General features: G+C 35.8%; 1 protein-coding gene across 1 annotated transcript in view; it reads right to left on the bottom strand.

The window, feature by feature from the left end:
- The window catches only part of ARHGAP42 (Rho GTPase activating protein 42), a 146,984-nt gene that overhangs the window by 45,503 nt on the left and 80,169 nt on the right, over positions 1-21,312 (bottom strand). Inside the window, exons 4-5 of the mRNA XM_017816045.1 lie at positions 21,140-21,211; positions 4,426-4,527 (exon numbers count right to left, since the gene is read on the bottom strand). Of these exons, the coding sequence (XP_017671534.1) occupies positions 4,426-4,527; positions 21,140-21,211 (174 nt within the window). The remainder of the gene's footprint in view (positions 1-4,425; positions 4,528-21,139; positions 21,212-21,312) is intronic.

The raw sequence follows: 21,312 nt of genomic DNA on the forward strand, positions 1-21,312 counted from the left end.
ATGAAATACAGACAATATTAATTTAGTCTCATGATGAAAGACTATGTCTTTACCAAACAGATTTTCCAAAAAATTACTTTACAAGTTTCATGGGGTTCAGTTTTCTTCCTGAAAATTGGAATACCTCCTTAAAATAGCTAAATGCAAGTTTAAGAAGCTAACATTACACATTTTAGCCTCATGCCTTTTCCCCTCTTTTTTCCAGTTTGCCCTTCCTTTTTGCACTTTCATATTCTAGTTTTTAGGAAAGCCTGGAGGGGAAGAAAGGTGGCAGCAGGTACTTGGTGTATGCAAGTTTAGAAAAAGAAATAAAAGTGAGTAGCGTAGGAATCAAAGAGAGAGAAAGAGATAATTATTTCTATTGAAATGTTTAAGTATCACATGCACTGAAATTGTATCTATTTCTTAGCTTCAAATACCTTCTCAAGAACATTTTCCTTTCTTAAATAGGCTGTCTTTAGCATTGACATCTTGCAACTTGTTATTTTATAGGATGAATCACATGCTCTTGGAATGTAAACATATTAAAGTCCTTAACCTCATAAATAAAATATTTTTCAAGTTTTAATTTTCAAGTGACAGAAACTACAAGGCAATACTTGTCAGAAGTGCCTGACTAATACCACCCACCATGGCGATCCAGTACCAGAACAGTGTCTTCTGCCTAAACAGCTAAAGAATTAACTCTTATCAGCTGATAAAGAGTAATAGGCTTTTATCCTCAATTTAAACAAGCCACAGGAGAGGGAACTAACAGACAAGCAGTGTAGCATGTAGATAATGCTCAAAGGAGATTCAGATTCTATTTTAATTCATCCTTCTTCAAAAAAAAATTATTTTATCAAGCAAATCCCTTTTGGGCTGCATTAGTTAGGTTTATGGTCTTTGGTCAAAATTTTTTCATGGATTGACAATGAGAGTAAGACCACTTCACTTACTTTTGATGTATGCCTGTTAAAATACAGGATACTTCTGTATATTCTCTATTTCAATTCTGGCATTAAAAATAACAAATGTGGGGAAATTGGAAAAGCTTGATGTTGTCTTCCCTTGAAAACAAACCAGCAAACATATCATAAAAGAGGTTTAGTACTTTTAACAGTATAAAAGCAAAAAGTCAGTGTTTTCTTTCAGGCAGGAGTTGGTCATCAATAGCACCATATATAATTAAGATTGCTTGTTTAGTCAAGGACATCCTACTACTGTGATTTGGCTACACAGACTCTTAATATTGATCCACCTCCCTAGCCCAGTGCTCTAACACTACTTCAACACATGGGCCTCAATGTTATATTTCAAGTGATTCAGCACCAGCATTTCCTTCCGATGCCTATAGCAAACAAACAAACAAAAAATCAGTAAATTAAGTACACAAACTAATATTATGAAGCAGAAATCAAACACTCAAAATGCTAATAATGAACCGCTCTACCTCAAAATTAACTCCGCGATTTGCCATTCATGTGGTGTGTTTGGCTACTGTTTTCTCTGTTAATAATTTTATTTCATAAAAAAATGTATCACAAAGTCAGTGCTACATAGCTGAACCAAAGCAGTTGCCGCTAGTTTGGGACATGATCCAAGAATCCCTTGCTCATAAAAGTGGCATCAATAAGCACGTGAGACAGACCTCAGCTCTCACATTTAATTGTAAGTAAATAATAAAATCTAGGTTTAGAAAATATCTCTTTCAGGCTTTGGCTCAGAAAAAGTATTTAAACACCTAATTAAATCCATCTCTATTCTGAATAGCATTTAAGCAGGTTGTAGTTGTAATGATACTTACAGTAACCAAGTACCATCTCAAATATAGATAGGTTCCTAAATTAAGGCCATAATCACCACCAGTGAAGAGGGACTATATCAGAATTTCACAAATATCACAGAATCACAGAATATGCTGAGTTGGAAGGGACCCACAAGGATCATCGTGTCTAACTCTTAGTCCTGCACAGGACCAATATACATTCTGTAGAAGCTTATGAATTTGTGTGAACATCAAAGGATTCAGATTTGTAAGAATCACTTTGAAAGTGATTTTAAAGTTTCAAAAGGTGAAAGGATTTTCACGTTTTCCTATGACTTCAAGCTTCATGTATAAAATGAAGACATTTGATGTATATGATTTTGAGTCTCTCTGTGTATGATATCTAGTTATAGTTAGTAATATTGTCATTGATGTAGGCTATCACTACAGTGTATACCAGAACATCACATAAGCTTAGGGACTGATTCTGGAACAGACTTCAGACAAATAAAATCAGAAGTTTATTAACTTTCTCACATCATTCAATTCTGCCCATTTTCTGCTCCTCTATGGGCTTCCCTAGGCAGTGAAAAGATCCTACTACGAAGTCTCTTTTTGGTGCTAAAGGAAAAAAGCGTAGTCATCTGAGTCTTGCAGGCTCTTAAAATATCCAACACATTTCAGTTAGGTGAATATATGCAAACTACTCTCTACAGAATATGTTCAGACCATCAAACTTCAGATGCCTAATGAAGGTGCTCTCAACTGCAGAGCCCAACAGAGTACAAGAACTGATCCTTGCTCATCCCAGTACTCCTTAACCCACATAATGTGAGGAGGTATCAAGAAACCTCATAAATCCAGGGAAATAGCAAGTTTAAAAAGAAGCATTTTTTCTGTGTAACTGTAGCAGTCAAAAAATGGTATTCCCATCTCACTAAATGCATGATATTGGCTTGAGGTATGGACTTCCCATCACCTGAACTGAACATCAAAGTCCTAGCTGCCAGAACCACTTGGTTCTTTGCTCATGCCCTGGTTCTGCTGTGGGCAGAACCAACAGACTCCATTCTGGACATCCGTGCTATAAATGTGACTCACCCAAACCACTCTGGATACGAGTCAGCACTTATCGCTTGGATTTCAGGCCAGGAATTAGTGCTTGGCCTCCTTTTATTTACAATACAGACATAGGCCGAAAGTCTCCCTAATTACAATTTTTGGTACCGATTTGCTATTGTACCTTCTGCTTATGGCAGGTCTATGTTGCTGATTCAGCACATCTTCAGCTGCAGAAAACTGGGGAAGACAGAAATGCCCTTGATTCTTTACAAGGGAGGCATCTGGGAAAGCAGAAAACCTCAGCCTCAGCTACAAGATTTTAAATCCAGATATGTCACTTAAGGACACAGTGGAAAATATTATTCTGGTTTTTCATTAGTTTATATACTTGAGTCAAATCCACTGTTATTCTACCATAGTTTATTAAATTCACAGTTGTTACTTTTCACTTCAGTTGCTACTTTTAGACTGCAATTATTCTCATGTCTCAAGAGTAAAATATTTTATTTGTTTTATTTTATTTCTATTCTAGAGCAATTTGGTGCTTAAGTTCATTTTTCCACATTTTGGTAAGAAATTTTTTTTTTCATCTGGAGCTTAGCCTCTGACAGAACTGTTTCTTTATCAATACGCAAGATATGTAGAAAAAGTGAAAGCTCTGACATACAAATTGAATAATTAACCAATCCTACATAACTGATGTCTGATACAGACTGACTACAGCAATTCAGGTATATAAACATTATTGCAAATTTTGAATTGCTAAGCCTTATTTAATTTGAATTCTAATATTACTGGTAAGCATGAAAAAAAAAATCTACGACTTGTGACTGAGTGATGGTCACATCTCTGGTGAAAATTCCATCTGCAAACTAATCCCCATGATTTAAGAGCCATCATGACAAGAGTTATCCCATCAAAATAATTTTTAACTATTTTTGGCATAAATCCCAAAATATCATTGATACCATATTGCTGGGTTTACTATAATTTGCTTCAAAGACAAATCACAATTATTTCTACCAGCATACTGAAAAGCCCTGGAATCCTCCTGTTAAACTAGAAGTCTTCATGGTTTGTGTTTTTAACAGAAAAGAATTAGCCATACAGGCTCTTCAAAGCTGAAGTTGTGGATACAATTTCAGGGCATGATGCTGCAATCTCAGAATGAAAAAGAGGAAAAAAGAAGAAGAAAAGAGTATCATTAAAGTGATCTCAGTTCAGTCTTCCAGCTTAAATTTTATGTGAAAGAGAAGTGCAATTTCATTGATTAATACATTAAATAGCAAAAACCCCCCAACAATTAATAAACTGACTTTCAAATATTCCACATTTAGCTTATCAAACTCACACTTTTATTATAGTAATATAATTCCATTGTAACCAATAAACACTAGCTGTACTTGAAATACACAAAGTTGCACAGGTAGAATATTGCTTTGTTAAAATATTTAACAAATATTTGTGTTGTATAAATTGCAGTCACAACAAGCATGACTACAAGAAATCACCACAATTTCTCATTAACAAACTACAGCATGTCTTGAAGAGAACCAGTTTGTTATCACGATTTCTATGCAAATGTGAAACTAGGTAACAGTGCGTTCAGTGCTTACATCTTGCAAATGAGATTCTTTCTTCTTTGCTGATAAATTTAAGTGCTTCTCTAAGATGGAATAATATTTCTCACTTTCCTTGTCAAACTTCTTCTTCCCATCCTGAAAAACAAAACATTGCCAAGTAAAGTACTTGACTAAATATTACAGCTCACTTAAAAGAAATAACAGGTGCCAAAATATGGCTGGTTATAAAACCATTTTTGTTGATTCCAATATTTTTAGGGTATAATTCTGAATTGGACCTGAAGATACTAGGAGTACTACTTCAATTATCAAAAGTAATATTAGGTAGGATTTTTCCCGTAAATAATCAACTCATACAACAGACTCGCATGGTTTCCCATAGTAAATATACACGAGGTTTTATGTAGGTGGTATCTTTCTAGGCAGACATTCATCCTCCCCTAGCTTTATAAGTGTACCTAACTGCCACACTGCCTTTGTTGAAAAAAAGCCAAAACACTTTGTAAGAGGTGAGTATAAAAAATGTGATGATGATATAGGCCTATCCTTTGCATTTAACACTAATATGCTTGTTTTTCATCCATACTCTAAAAATATGAGGATGATGGAAAAGCATATGTGTGGCTGTAAAAGGAAATTGGTGCAAAATTCTGTTTCCAGTAATATTCCAATGTGTCTGAGTATTTAAGCTTGCCTCATTTAAAAGAGTTATCCTGCTTTTTTTCTTTCCCTTAAAGTTTTTCCTTTCCCTCCTCTTAAAGTTTTTCTCATCATGTGTAGCCAATCTTCACATTTCCACTGTAAGACTATTTTAATATGTGATGATACAAAGGAAAGCTACTATGCTGAGAAATAAGAAACATCTTATTTTCTGTATTCGAATTCAGAATTCATACTTCAAAATTTTTAAATCTGCTATTCTGAAATTTAAGAAAAAGATAGCTTTCTCAAAAGCTTTTCCATCTTTCAAGAAGTAGCAAATTTCAAAAAATAGGAGAATGGATCAAAGTCAATATCTCATCAGAGAATCATTAATGATAAAAATATAACTTTTTAATTAAATAATTATACATCCTCTAATTAAGAGCAACCCTTTGCCAATGACTTTTACAGTCTTAGATAAGTCCTAATGATTAACAAGTTGAATGTTTTGAGAAAACAAAAAAACCCTCAAGACAAACAGTCCTATTTATACATGTGCAAAAACTATTAACTACAGAAAAACTAATTATTGGACATCATGCAGTAGCATCAAGTCATTTTAAGAACTGTAGTGATTCTTTCCCTGATCCTTTCTCCCTAGAAATTGTTATATACAAAACCGAATAACTAGCTTGCATTGTAGCACCAACCTGTTTCCTTTTTCATATCATGGGAAAGTCAGGTTAGTCAGAGAACTAAGACATAGGAGGAAGAATTTAATGACAAGAATTAAAACTTATCAACCAGCTGCAACAACAAACCACTTACTGATTAGCTCCAGTGACTAAAGCTCACAATGGTAATTATACTTGATTGTAAAACATATCATATACCTTATATCCTGCAGAAAGTTCAAATATATTTAGTATGAAAAATATGCACAATTTTAATGTTCTGACTACCCCACAGCAGAGATATCTCCAAAAGACACCATAAGGAAAAGAAGGTTCTTGACCCAACAAAATATTAAATAACAATACAGAAAAATTCCCAGTGCCATCTAGATTTATTACAGATATGCATATATGAGGATAAAAAGGTAAATAGGAAAATATATCTAAATATATACGTAAATATATTCCAAAATCTTTCCCAAACACATTTTTTGAAGAAAGAGAGAAGGCAGAAGGTAGTTCCTAGATGACTGATAAGTCAAGAAATCAACTCCTGCGGGACTGAAATCACAGGTGAGTTCCACAGCCGCAGCTTTATTGGAGAATACTCAAGTGCCAGGCTTTTATGATGAAGGAAGAGCAACCTGAGTATTTCAACATCACATCTGGTCACTAGCAGAAATTCAGTGCAGTTGATCACATCCCACAAATATGTACCTTTTGAATAGTGCAGCTAGTTACATACTGTCTTATCTTCTGAGACAATGATGTTAAGTGCTGGGCTAGAAATATGAACCAGACTATTATAAAACCCAAGTAACAGAGGTGGCAAGTCACCATCTTGAGGAAATTCTCAAGTCAATGCAAACCTGATGCAATGAAAAATGCAAAGAGAATTACTTTTTAGGGTGGTTTTTTTCCCCATGTCACTGAAAGTTGGGAGAGGAGTCTGCCTGATCACAATATTTATGCCTTTGGTCACAAGCTACTGGAGTTCATTGGTGGATACCTTGTCCATTAGACCATCTACATCAGCAGGTAACTTGACACAACCTTTGACAATGAGGCCTGGGTGCAGATAACATGTACTTCACATTTGGGTTTGATGTTGTGCTTGCCTCAGAGGCAAGATCAAGGGAATGAGCCAAGGAGCCATGGGCAAACCTCCTGCAAGATTATCTGTTTCCTGCCCAGCCAGGTAAGAATGACTCCCTTCCCTAATAGATTTATGATATGATCAGTAGGTATTTCTCTTGCCTTGTGAACTATTTGTCTCAGAATTCAAGCTGAGAAATGGGTAATGGATGATCCAAAGTCTGATCAGCCACTTGAGCTAACACTGACAGTAACATAACCTTTACTAACAAGTGCTGGAAGAGTCTAAAGTCTAAGCTGCTTTGTGAAAGTCAAAGAGAAAAGTGTGTGACACCAGGACTTGGCCATCTGAAATACCTACATACAGCACATCGAACACGTCAATGCAAAGAGGGGTCCACTGGCACATCTAATGTGGCTTCCAGTGCACCAAATCCAGCTGGTTATATTTTCTATCATCTACAACAAAATATGTGAATTACATATCAAATCACCTATTTTCTTTATATGTAAAAAGGAAAACACAATAAGTAAATGATCACATCAAAATAGGTACAACTCCCTCAAGAACAAGAATAAATCAAGCTCAAATAAGCTAATTGTGGTTTTAAGGTATCTTGTATCTTACATGAAGCTTCATGAAGATCTCCATGTCACCATCTATGGGGACACAGAATTTGAGGGCCTATTGGTCTTCTGCCAGCACTGCCAGCTCCCTCCAAGAATGAACCTCATGCTGTCACAGATCTGCTCAACCACTACCTTCATAATTTTTATATTGGTTAAATTGAAGAGAAAACTACAAACTGGAGCTTCCTTGTTACCAGGACAAATTCTGGCCCAAGCGCAATGTTTCCAGGAAAGTACATCCTATGAACTTCCTTGTTTTCCAGATTTTAACATTACAATAATTTCTCCCTTCAAAGGTAGGAGTGGACAAACTAAGGAGAACAGAAGTAAACTGAGAATAACAATCGTTTGGCAGTTTTGACTGCAATAGTGTCTTCATCTGCTGATATTTCTGGGAATAAGGTTGCAGTGCCAGCAGGAAAATGTCTCTGGTTATTTAAACAAGTTTCTGGGAAAAGTATAAAAAATACTGGCCCCAACAGGTGACGAGTTCCCTTCACTTGGAAGGTCCTCTGCTACGCCAGTAAAAAACACATATTTGAATGCATTGAAGCCTCTGAAATCTGTTTACTTCATAAAAACTAACAAAAAAAGACACACTCAGAAGCAGGTGATTCATTTTCTGGATGAGAAGAAACACTTTAGTTTATGCCAAAATAACTCTCACCTCACAAACTCAGTCAGTGACTCACAGCATACAGACATGTCCTAAGTGGAGTCACAGACTCAGCTCATTCCAGCTTTAGCCTGTTCTTCTGGAATCCTCAAAACGCTCTTATATACAGCTACTGCCTAAATTAATATCTGAATCCCGATCCCAGCACTCTGTGCCCATAGGACTGAGATTTCTGTTCTTCCACATGCCACGATGTTTTCAAGGAAAGTTTCCATGCAAAACTATAACTCCTAAAAGCTTAGGAGACAGATGATTGCTTTTGCCTAGATTCCATAGTGGATCAAATCCCAAGGAGAAAGCATGTGCTTGGATAAGAAAGCTCATGCTGTTCTGTTACCAGAACAGTCTGCACAGTCATGACACAAAGCATAAGGTACATGGCCATTAGGAAGATTCTAATTCCTGACCTCTGCACTATGTCTCTTATTCCCTTCAGACTCCAACTTTCTTTCATCCTTGCACATCTTTCCTGTAAGTAAACCTCATCCTTTCTCTTTGCCCTGGAAAAATATCAATAATTTCTTTCAAAATATTAGCTAGGACATATTAAAAAAAAAACAACAAGAAACCAACAAACCAAAACTCAAAAAAACCATGCAAGAGAATTAGGAGGGTACAATAAAAAAATCTAAACAGAAAAAGAAAAATTACATAATACTACTCCTTGGCATGTTTTACATTGATGCATTAGTCATCAACACCTTTTGTCTAGACCAAGTCTAGCAGAATCTAAACACTGTAAATGTCTCTCTACAGTTTTTTAACCATTCTGAAGTACATCAAGCCTTAAATCAGTTTAAAAATATTTACAGTTTTAAATGCTTCAAATTTCTAACAACCACATGAGGAAAGCCCTTAACCACACACTCAGCTTCTAGCATGTAATGGAGTCTTACTAACTTCCAGTACCCTCTTGAGACACTCAAGTGATGTAATACCACGTCCAGGTTTAATTCTTGGTTTTATTCTCTTTGCTCAGATTTCTTGTATAATTTTATTTCAAAACTAATTAGACAATCTCAAAAAAAAAAAATTATCTTTTCAGAAATAAATTTTGCTCAAGATACTACTAATTATAGGCATGCCTGTTAATAGTTTAACTCAAAAGATGTTCTTCTATCCCTCTGGTTTTACAGGCATCTGTGGCTGAAAAGACCAGACATCAATTATTAAAAAGGTGACTCAATTGAGTCAGATACATTTTGTCCTGTTCATAAAGGCTGTGATTCCATGCTGTAACTAATCATACACATGCAATGAATCACTGGCATGATTCCTATAAATTTTACCCACAAGCTGTATTTTTGGATGTAAAGCAGAAAGAGTTGTTATATTTTGAAGTTGAATTTCCTTTTCCACTGGGAACACCAAGAAATCTGATGTTTTTTTAATGGTCTACCACGACTTTGTGTGGAGCATTTAATGTTAAAATTATTACATGTATCTTCAGAATCATTACATACATTATTCCTCTTCATTTTTTGCCATCTTTCTTATTTATTTTCATTATTTTCTAGTTGCAATGAATTTGGGTGTTTCACTTACCTATTAGTATGTCTTAGCTACATTTTACATCTGTCCCTTAAGAAATTTTTTAGCGCTTTGTCCCAGAATTCATATTTAAACTTTAACATGCTAATCCTTAAAAAAACACAAACCAAACAAAACATTATCAGTAACAATATTCTTATGAAGTCATAAAGAAAAATGTTTTGTAAGAGGTGATTTTAAAGATACTATTTGGAGAAAAAATGTCAGTGGGACTACCTTAATTAAAAAACAACTGAACATTGTGAAACATGGCTGTGATAATTTCTTTTTTCCCCTCACCCAAAATTAGTACGAATTTTTCCCACCCACTCGAGCTGAGGTGCAGAAACTGTACAAACTTGGCTCAGAAATGCAATACTAAGACTAAAATATAGATCAAATCAGACAACATTTGTCAGTTGAAGAACCTGAAGGCAACAGTGAACTCCATGGAGACCAATAAAGCCACATAATTTTCTTTCTCTTTGACAACTGCAAAAATGTCAATATATCAGACTGGAGATCGTTCATTGCTGGAATGTTAGACTTCAAATATATTTTTAAACCCACCCTTTTCATTACCTTCCAAACAAAAATTCAAATTGTATTTCTACAAAGTTAGTGGAATTTTGTTTGGAGTTGTAAGTTTGGAGACTATCTCTTACTAAGTGGCAGGACAAAGAGAAGTAAAACTGTAGACTAGAAAATAAACTAAACTTAGTCTTGGAAAGACTGATTTGAACTCAGATCCTATGGATTTCTTGGAAAATGTGAGATCTCTGAGTCTCACAACTTCTCTTCTAAGGAGAAAAAAAATGAATTCACCTTCCATTCTATTTTGCCTGAGGTTTTGTTGAGAATTTTCATGGAGGTGGTTGGTGGTTTCTGGTTGGTTTTAATAAAATTGAAATTATCATAGGCCTCTGAGACGACAGGCTGCGTTTTGATAGATGTCTGGATGGCAGGAATTTCTTTTTGGTAGAAATTTTGATTTCTTATATGAACACTCAGGGTTCAAGGTAAGGCCAAAAGATTTTCCAGGAGGAAAAGTGAAAAAGGGATATAAAACTCCTTCCTTCCTCCTCTTCCTCCCAAACAGAATTTAATATATCATGAGGCTATAGGGTTTGCACAAATCCATGAGAAAGCTAGGAGATTAAAGGGCATGATTTATGTATTGTTAACAAATAATATGAAGTGGAACAAAGTTATATCATAGTTCATACAGAAATTATTGTTGATCAATATAAAATAGGGTTAATATAGCCATAAATTATGTCTTATATTCCTTATAACTGCTAGTGAAAACACTTCCATATTAAAGCTGAATGCATCATGTAGAAAATTAAATGTCCAAAAAACTATAAATCTTAAAACCAATTCTTTACTAAAAAAGAGAAACTATATGCAAACCATGATTATCCAGAAAAGAATATGGTATAAGACACAAATAATTATAATAAAAAGAACATATTGTAACTATGAAGCATAACAAGGCAATAAACCAGGAATACAAGAGTGTTTAGTGGCATTAAAGCTATGAAGACAGATATTAAAAACTGGCAGTTTAAAAAATAACCTCAATTAAAATCAGGTAAGGAATACATAAAACTGAAATATACTTTAAACAGCCCAAAACTAATTTAAGTTTAGATGGAGTTCACATCTGTGTAAAATACCGAATAACCTTGCAAGAGATAATTTACTTTCAGGTTCAAAAACTTCTGAGGAAAATTTTCTTTTCGCTCTGTAATACCTTTACAGGCATCCAAATATCAGGTACTTTCAAAAGTGTGTCCTGGAAGAGGTTAGTCCTACAGCCATTTCCTAATTTTTCCCTCTGTAATTCCATCAGATGTTTTCAAATTAAAATGCAGTTACTTTTAAATGAACAAATGTGTTTGTAGGATGTTTGTTTCTCTCCAAAAAATTCTCTCCTGAAATGGAAAAAAAATATTAGAAGTTTCCAGCACTGCTGTGAAAAGACATGCAAACCTGCCAGTACTGGCAGGTCACAAAGCAAGACACATTAGACTCCCTGTTATTCAGCTGCAGAGCTATCTTGAGTTTATTTGGCATTTGAAGATTCCAGGAGTAGCTGCTAGATGTCTGGGAATCTGCTAAATCCCTGCCCAAACAGCAGGACTGGTAAGTCTACACACGTAATCTAGTTTTATTGCTTTACTGTCGACTAAATATGAAGTATTTTTGCTGGAATAGCTTACTTAGGATATTATCATGTTACTGCTTAAATAATATGAAGAAGCTCCCTAGAACAGCAGAAACTGACTTTTTAAACTCATATCTGAAGCAAGTTTAGGATAGCTTTCTGAAGCTGAAAATGTTTTATCTTAGCAGGAAGAGGGTCTTCTGTGTCACGATTTCAAAAAGAAAGTTACCTATGCTATTTAGGAATTCAGCAAAAAAACCTGTATTAGCTCTGTATACTTCATAAAAAAGCTTATGGAATAAACTGCTTATGTCATAAGTATTGCAGATGTTTGATAGAAATCAATACAGCTATAGATGCTGAGCAGAAAGTAAATGACAATGGAAAATATGACTCAATCCTAAGGCATCAATTACATGAGAGAAGGAAAGAAGCCAACTCAGATTCGAGGCATGCTATTCTTCAAAAAAAAAAGTCAATCAGCACTAACACATGTTGTGATTTAGAATATTCAAAATGCTGAAGTCACTGAGCTGGCAACACCATCCATGGAAACCTGTTAACGTTAACGCTTACAAAATCAGATCGAAGACCTTCTCTCCATGAGTAGAAACTAGCTGTAGTTTTTCCCCATTATCTAGTTCCAGTATGAGCTTACAGAGCTTCTTGAAGGTCATTCAAAAAATAAAACACATCTTCTATTGTTTCTGCTTTGTTTCCATACACACCAAATTCTATTCAGTTCAGATGACAATGTGGAGCAAATGAGAGAAAAGAAGCTTTACAGGAAAAGACAAACTTAACACCATTGCACAGGTCTAGTGGGTTGTAGCTGACTCTTTGATGCAACTGCATCCCCCGTGGACTGTGTGGAAAGAGAAAAGTAGATTTAGAATGCATTGTACTGAAGTGGACTGGTCTTATTCACAGGGAACAGGCAACTCCAATTTTTGCCTAATCTTCCATGTCATCACTTGGATTAAGCAGGAATAAAGCTCTCAGTTTCACCCATATTTAGACATCTAGAAGTTGGCCTTTTAAGTTCAGCAGTCACACCAACTTGTTATACAACTGCATAAACAGTGAAAAATGGCTTGTTTCCCTTGAGTGTCTAGTTCTTATACAAAGGACAGAGAAGATCGGTTTGGCTCTACAATTACTAAGACACAAGTGCACAGAAATACTAATGATAGAATATCCAGCTGCTACAGGCACAACAATTGTAGCATGATCTTTGCACTTGACTGTAAGGCTCACTTTCATTCTAACAGTCAGAGAGGTGTATGTCTTAACTACAAAAAGAACATCCAATTTTTAAAACTGTATTACATTACTCAGCAACATCCCTTGGTCTCCACCACCGTCCCTTTCCAGCCACTGCTGCTTCTTTTTGTCTCTGCCTCCCTAAGAGGCCATCACCCATTCCCTGAGCAGCTGCTCTTGCTGGCATCCCACACCTGATGTTGCTGCTCTCTTTGCGCGTGTTCCTCCCATCTGCATTGGCTTTCTTTCCTTCCCATGGAGACAAACGGCCATTTCAGGTTCTCCATGCCTCCTTTCTTATGCTAGATTCCTTCACAAATGAAGTGTATTTCAGGAATGTCCCTGTACACCAGTAAACTAAAATGTCCATGAAGAGGCCACTTCCTCTGCACAGTTAACATCTTTGCTTTGTGTACTGACAGCAAAGATAAAGCAAAAAAGCTGCAAAGAACATAATGTCATTCAAATAAAGCCATTGCAACAGACTAGCTTATAACTTCACAAACACACTGCTTTATTTTAAAAATTGAAGATAAAAATATCTATTTCTTAATGAGCAATTTCTTTTTTAAAACACTCTTTGGGAATCTCCTGTCTATGCCAACCCATCAGCCAACATCTGTGATTTCTGTGTGCCAGCAGCACGTTCAGCACAGTTCATAGTCCCATGGCACCTCCCACGTCATCACAACAGGACTGCAATGTTGACCTGAGGAAGAACTTGAGGCGTGCTATGAGAAATTTTTTAGATTAATACACACAACTGGAAGCTGTGCTGTTTACAGATACTAAAAAAAAAAAAGGAAACAGTCTGTCAGAAGTGATTTTGTTTTGTTTTGAAAGCATCTATTTTCAGAGTCCCTTTTACAACACTGATAAAGGAACACAAAATATCACTTTGGGGTGAAAAGTGCCTCCCCAGTGGCATTGTTAAGCCCAAACAGTGCTCTCAGTTTACTTCTTGGGGAGGGGGGGGTTTCATCTTCTCATCAAGACAACAATTTGAGACCACCCCTCACCCCTTCTTGGCAAACTCCACAGGAACAAATGGTATATAACCTGAGAGATCCTGAAATAACAAAGCTGGTCATTTGGTGGAAAGATGGATCTTTTGATGCTCCCATATCTACACCAAGACACATTAAAGTTTCAAGTAATGATGCCCCATTTTTTGTTACAGTACAGAAGTGATACTTCTCGGATACTATCACCCATCCTTAAATCCTCCTAGAGATTCTTACAACCAATTCTCAGCAACAACCTTTAGACCTGTTTCTCAGATGTGGAACATAATTCTCTCCATGCTGTGTCTGAGAGAAGGCTGGAAAAGACATAACAAATGAGTAGAGCTACTGCACCCTATTCGGCAAATTCTCCATGCCTTGAAACACTCACTAAGAAGTTCAGTTCCCCTGTGAACTGGAAATTCAGCTTAGAGGTGAATGTCCTTGTTCATACTTTTAATCAGAGCTCAGGAGTCCAGCAGGACTCTAGCAGCTGTGCAGGGTCAGGATGCAACCTTCCTGAATCCTTCCCATGACACACATTAAAATAGGCTGCAGTAGATTAGCAAGAAAAAGAGCCTTAATTTAATTAGCAAATGTACAAGTTTTCTTGCATTTTTATGTTCTTTTGTTGGCTGATACTTGCTACCTAAGTTTTTAATTTTTTGTTTTACTAACTGCAGATTTTTCAAAAAATTTTCTTTTGCAAAGACAAATACACTGCATACTCACTTAGCCAATTCCACCAATTAACAAATTTATTCTAAGCCTTAATTCCTAAATGTTATGGCAGAACAGTAAATTATCTTCCTATTTACTACAGTGGACTAATTTATTTATCCTTAATTTATATCTGTTTTCTTTAGGATGCAAATTAGAATTTTATTAAACTGCAGAAAAAACACAGCTTCAGAAACCTGTTTTAGTCAGTGAGCCAGTTAATCATACTAACTTATAACAGAAAAGACTGAATTTAACAGAATTTATTAAAACTGATTATGCACATAACATTAACTGCATTCTTCACAAACACCCACGGTTAGCAGACTGAACCAACAGTATTTAATCACTGTGTCCATAATCTTTTAGTTATGAGATTTGAGTTTTTGCTCTCATTTCTTAAAAGAATGCACTACAAGGGAAAAAAGCTTTTAGGATTGGTGGGGTTTTTTTCCCTTTAACTTCTTACAAATTTTTCAACTTTGAATGAAAAAGTAATTAAACTGAAGTAAACTGCAATGACAAAATAATTTTGCTGCATTTGCAGAACAAGAACTGTCTCAAGTAGACCCAGTTGCTTCAAAAGAACTTGGGGTTCAGGTGCTCAGCCAGTGATATCTCCCATTTTAATTGGCTTTGCACAGGAGAATGTAAGGCTTCTTGAAAAGATGAGGTGTTTGCATGCTGGGCTCTTCACCGCTATTTTTGAAATTTCCCAAATATTTCACATAGCGAAGAACAAAAGAAGAAATGGCTAATCATACTGTGACATTACAATTATTTTGTACTTAGAAAAAATAATTTTAATAGAGATTACCAAATTGATGCAGGTCTTTACCTGCTTTGTATTCCCATAACTTCATTTGAATAACGAAGGGAAAATAAAATACATTTTATCTATTTCAAAAATAATGTTTATACTATACATTTTCATTAAATGCAAATTACAAAGGGAAAGGCAGACAGTTGCAGCTGATAAAGCAACAATTTGCCTACTCCAAATTTTAGGACCTGGGTCATTTCACAGAAGACTCTATAAATAGACATTGAAATCCAGAGAGAAACAACAAAAATCAAAATGAAGCAATATACATTTTTAACAATATTTAATTTGAAGAAGTTTTCATATTTGCAACTTAAAACTGTCAAAAACAAAAGTTACCATTATAAAACCAATATTTTAATAAGCTTAGCCGCCTGATTTCTCAGTTCTTGCATCTGTCAATACTAGTTTAAATATGATATCAGATAAGACAACATATATGGAATTATTTCTGAGATAGAAATGTTCTAGGACATTTGAATTAAATGTATATTTATAAACGCAATTTACTCTTTCACAGTTCACAAAGTTTAACCAAAATTGAGGATTTCTGTAAGTAAAAGCAAAGCTAAAGAAAATTTGTACTTTTCTATCTACCAGAGATAGATCCTTAATAACCTATAATATCTAAAGAGACTGCCACTTGAGTTATTTATCAGTACAGCAGATTTTTTGGTATGCAGTTGTCTCATGACCATTGAGTAGGCTCAGTTCCTCATGCTCAGTCATTTCATCCTACACTTTCTTCCCAGTGTTCCAGGCCTCCTCCTCTATCTAGGCAACCTACATCGACACCACTAGATATTTTTTGCCTGATCATTACTGAAAATAAAACAACAGACTGATCTCAAATTGCCCCATGGGATCTTCTAATTAGTGGCTTCTCTTTAACCAGACAGTCTCTCCCATAAACAAAATTCGCTGCTCTCTTCCTGTTAGCCAGTTCCTCTGACAGATTAGACTTCTCATACTAAGCCCCATCTAAACTAATTACAATGCCTCATGTAAAGTGCTTTAAAAGCCTTGCTGAAATAGAAATAGGTTTGATGCCTTGCATTTCTTTGCCTACAGAATAAGTTATCTTATCAAAAAAAGTATCAGGTAACTCTGGTAGTAGTAACCCTTTCTGAGAAACCGTGTGGCATTTTAACCTAAAGCATTTGGACATCAATTATCCTGGCCCAGTCTCTCTTCCGTCTTCCTTCCCCTGGCCCCCTTCCACCATGCTTGGGACTGACATTAAAATATACCAGATCTAGTGGACACAAGTACCAAACCTCGAGTAACAGACACTAGCAATGAAACACCTTTTACCATACCTACCAGAGCAAGGTCATTCATTTTTCTCAGTTAAAGGATCACAAGTGCTATAATTTGATCAGATACCAAGGAAACGTGTTCCAGAAATGGGTATTTTGGTATTTCTAACCAATCTTAGATACCTGCCTAAAACTCTGCTTTGACAGTTTTCTGGCAGACCCTGAAAAATGGGGTTTTTGTTTGTTTTACCCTCCTCAATTTCCAGACAATCCAAATCAAACATGGAAAGAACGTGCCGGCTCCCGCATGCCTACATATGAGGATAGATATGAGCAAAGATGCAGGAAATTTAATCCCAGCAGTGAATATGGATTTGTTTCCCAAGTAGGAAGGAATTCATATCTTCCTGTAAATGAATGAAATTAAATAATAATAAAAAATAATCCTCCTGGCCAAAATAAATTATTTTATGAAACAAACAAATGGAATTGTAAGGAGGAAACAAAGCATTCCTTTTAAGTCTTAAAACCAAAATTGCTTCTGTTGTCTTTGATCTGATTTAAGTTGTATTAAAGGTCAATGAATATTGGAACAAATGTTGCTAAATGCTCTACTCAATGGATAAAAAGAAAGATGAAAGTTCGGCTTTATTGTCCATAACACATCACACAACGAGCTCACCAAAGTTACCAGCTGGGGCCTTGCAAACCACATTGACCAAATAAGGCAAAAGGCTTCGTGCCTGGAATCCTTTCCCAGTTACCTCACCCGGCTTCTGCTCGCCTTTCTACAATAATTGCAGAGGTCATTTTTTTAAACTCAGATGGAGTAAATCAACAGGCTATCCAATGCAAAGCTGGGTTTGTGTAGTCTCTGGAGAGAACTCAGCTTTATTTAAACTGAGTGTGTGCAGAAAAGGAATATCTGAAATATGTGCAATAAAAACAGAAGAGCAAGTAGTATAAATTGAGAAGAGTAAGTGATGGCGATTTGTATATTGCTGGTTAGGTTGCAAATACTAATGTTTTATGGTGGATGTTTCTCAGATTTGTTGGGTACCTTCAGGTTTTTAAAGTGCACCTGAAGGGCTAGTCTTTAATGTTATTCTTGTGATATTCCAAAAACACTTAAACTTTGCACTCTGAGTTTATACTGTCCTTGTATTTGAAATATAGCTCCGTAACACCAACAGGATATATTTTATCCTCCGTATTCTCTTTGATTTCTGTGACAATATTTTTTGCTTAAACGTGCTATAGTTTTGAAGAAACAATGGAATATTCTCATTCTCTATTAAGCACAACTATAAGATAGTTCTAAGTAGTTCATCATGGTAGCAAAAATCTTGTGAAATTACTTATTATTAAAACAAAATAGTGATTCTTATAATTTATTTTCTCTTTTTTTCCCCTGCATATGTGTGTGGATGGGAGGGTGGTGGTGGTGGGGATGGCTTGGTCTTATCTCCAGCTGAATTTCATCTGGTATTTTAGAAAAGAAAGAAAAAAAGCCCAGCAAGCACTTTTAAGCGCTCTCTCACTTTATCTTCACCTCAGCAAAATCTGACAGTAGTACCTAATATAATTTCCTATTATGTATATTGCTAACACAGATATCTAATAATCTTTTTCCTCCACAAAATTTGGAAACACAGCTTAAAAGGGTACTAAAACTGATAATTTCAAAGTCCAATTAGAAGAGAGAGAGTCCCAACTGCTGCTTTCATCGCTAGCTACTACTGACATTGTCAATGCTAAAGGCATATACAATTAATCTCCTGCTTCTATACCTAATCTTTTTAAATGTTAGTCCATAAGATATTATGATGCAAATTGACTGTAAATTTGCAGCTCTAGAAATATATAAAATGACAAAACTATCAGCTGTCTTGTGGAGTTTGTACCACTCAGATTCTCTTCAGAGAGGAACACATACACAGAAGTGTTTTGGGATTTTAGTGGGGAGAGGGGTAACAGAGAAACAGATGCAATTTTGTGTTTGATATGAATACAGTTCCACACACTGTTGTAAATTAACAGTACAGGAAAAAAAACAGTTCACACTTGGTATTTCAGAGCAAAAACTAACAATTGACACATGGTCCACACAGCTGAAGAAGACTGCAAATAAGAAGCGATCTTCTCAGTGTTCTGTGAAACTTGCCGCTGAAATCCAAACAACAAGAAAGGATCTATATTTTTTGCTTGTCTATTAGTACAGATCACCCCAGAGGAGTTCAGAGAGCCAAATCTCTGTACAAACCTTCATTAACTGCAGATAAATAAGTAGGAAGCTCAACTCATAAGAGTTCATAAATGCTCAAGGGTTGAAAGTGAGGGTAAGAGATTTGACCATGTTCTCAACTTTACTAACTATGAGTTTCACAAAGTCCAAATTTCTACTCTATTTCATGTGGGTCTCATTATTCCTAGATCACAGGTTGCTATTTTGTAAAAAACTGTACTGAAAGAAATTAATTTCTCACTTATTTGTGTTGATACCACTTAGTTAAAGGCCAACTGTAATTGCTTCAACTGATAAAAATCAATTCAAAGGTGAATGTTTGTATTGCACTTGGTTATGAAGGAGGTCTGAATCTCTAATTTCTGAGTTTGGCAGTTGAACTCCATGTACAGCGCAAGAAAATATGAGTTTATTTGACATTTTATAAAACAATGAGCTGGGAGAGCTCTCTATAGGATATCAATGTGAACCGCCCAAAACACACAGTGTTGCATAACAAACTCCATTAGATACCGAAATAAGAGTTAATTGAGCCAGGTTCTTCCCTGAACTCATTCTGCACACTGTTGTGTGACCACAGACAAGTCAAAACAATCACTGTAAGAGGAGAAAATGGCCATATTTTATCTGGAAGAGATATGGAAAAGAAACCAACCATTGCGATATACCAAACATAGAGGACTCAACCTGTCCTGTAGTGCCCTCCCTTTAATGTTCAATACTTGATACAAAAAACAAGGGAGTCATCTTCAGTTATATCATTATATATGTGTTGACATCTACTGAGCGATACTTAAAGGAGACACGTGTCTTATAAAGCTCTGCACAGAGCCCTGTGAACTGCCTGTGGATTGTCTCTCTTGATGTACCAAATCAGTCAATAGTACAATGGGTTAGGCTTTCAAATAGGATGCTGTGCAGAGAAGAATGATATTTCTTAAACTATAGGAATATGAAATGAAATGGTAACACAAAGAACTAAACAAGACTACGAAAACCTACTGAAAACTAAAAATAATTTTGTGCTGGGATTAAATTCTGATTTATGCAGCATGGTAAATAAACTCCCAGCCCTGCATCTCGCAGCAGCATAGGGGTGGGACAAGAGAAGAATGTAGTTGTACACAAAAACATATCAAGTAAGAGAGTAAAGAACATCCATTTCAGAGAAATCTGACCTCAAGTTCACAGCAAAAATTCTTCACAAACATCTACTTAGTTCCTGTGCGGAAGCAGTCGCATCTGTTTGCTACACATTCACAACAGCAGTACAAGAAATATAAACCTTTGGTCTCTCTTTCCAATAGTTCTGTTTTTCTTCTGAGTTTGTTTTGAGTACAGCACAAGCACAACCTCACCTGCAACATCAGAGAACTTATTTTGTACTCATTTAACCTTACAAATGGAAGATTTCCCAGAAATTTTTTATGAGTGCTAATGTACGATGCAAAATGCTTCAGAACTACCATATTTATGCAGACAGAAGGAATTGTTACTAACCATACCTCCAACTGACTACCAAGCCTTTATGCATCTCTCAGAGACTGTGATCAAGGCAGTCACTGATAGCCACTTAAGAATCCAGGATCAGATGGAAAATACCTCTTCTAGACAGTTCCTTCCAACATTTCTTCCCAATATTATCTTCTGTCTTTATACAATGGCCACTCGAGGGCCACTGCACTTATAGCAGCTGTTTGAATCCTCTCTGTGGTTCTGGGTTAATCCAAGATGTAGCATAATGTAAATGCAGACATCAGTAAATGAATGCAACATCAGATGGTAGGAATGTGCAACAGTAGCGAGAGCTGCTCCCTATGCATATTATCAGTCTTTAAGCTCCATTTCTAAATCATCTTCTCCTCTGAAGCAAAGAATTCAGTATAATTTACTAACATATTAATGAGGATGGTATCAAGTCTGTTTGAATACAAAATGCCTGTTTTCAGTCCAGCCTTCAAAACATACTGATAAACTCAAATAAACATGAAATGAAAAACAACCACAGCCACTTACTTTTGCCGCTCCTATTTGCTCTTTACGAAACTTCTCCAGCGGTGCTATTAGCACATCATTAGCATTCTGGATCTGCAAAGTTAAACACAAAGCATATCTTTTTAATAGAGTATTTGCAGAAAGTAGAGTCACTGTAACTCTGCCAATGTGCAAGACTGAAAAATTCATATCTT

The sequence above is a fragment of the Lepidothrix coronata genome, unplaced genomic scaffold (genome assembly GCF_001604755.1).
Source record: "Lepidothrix coronata isolate B3197 unplaced genomic scaffold, Lepidothrix_coronata-1.0 Scaffold53, whole genome shotgun sequence".
Taxonomy (NCBI): Eukaryota; Metazoa; Chordata; class Aves; order Passeriformes; family Pipridae; genus Lepidothrix; species Lepidothrix coronata.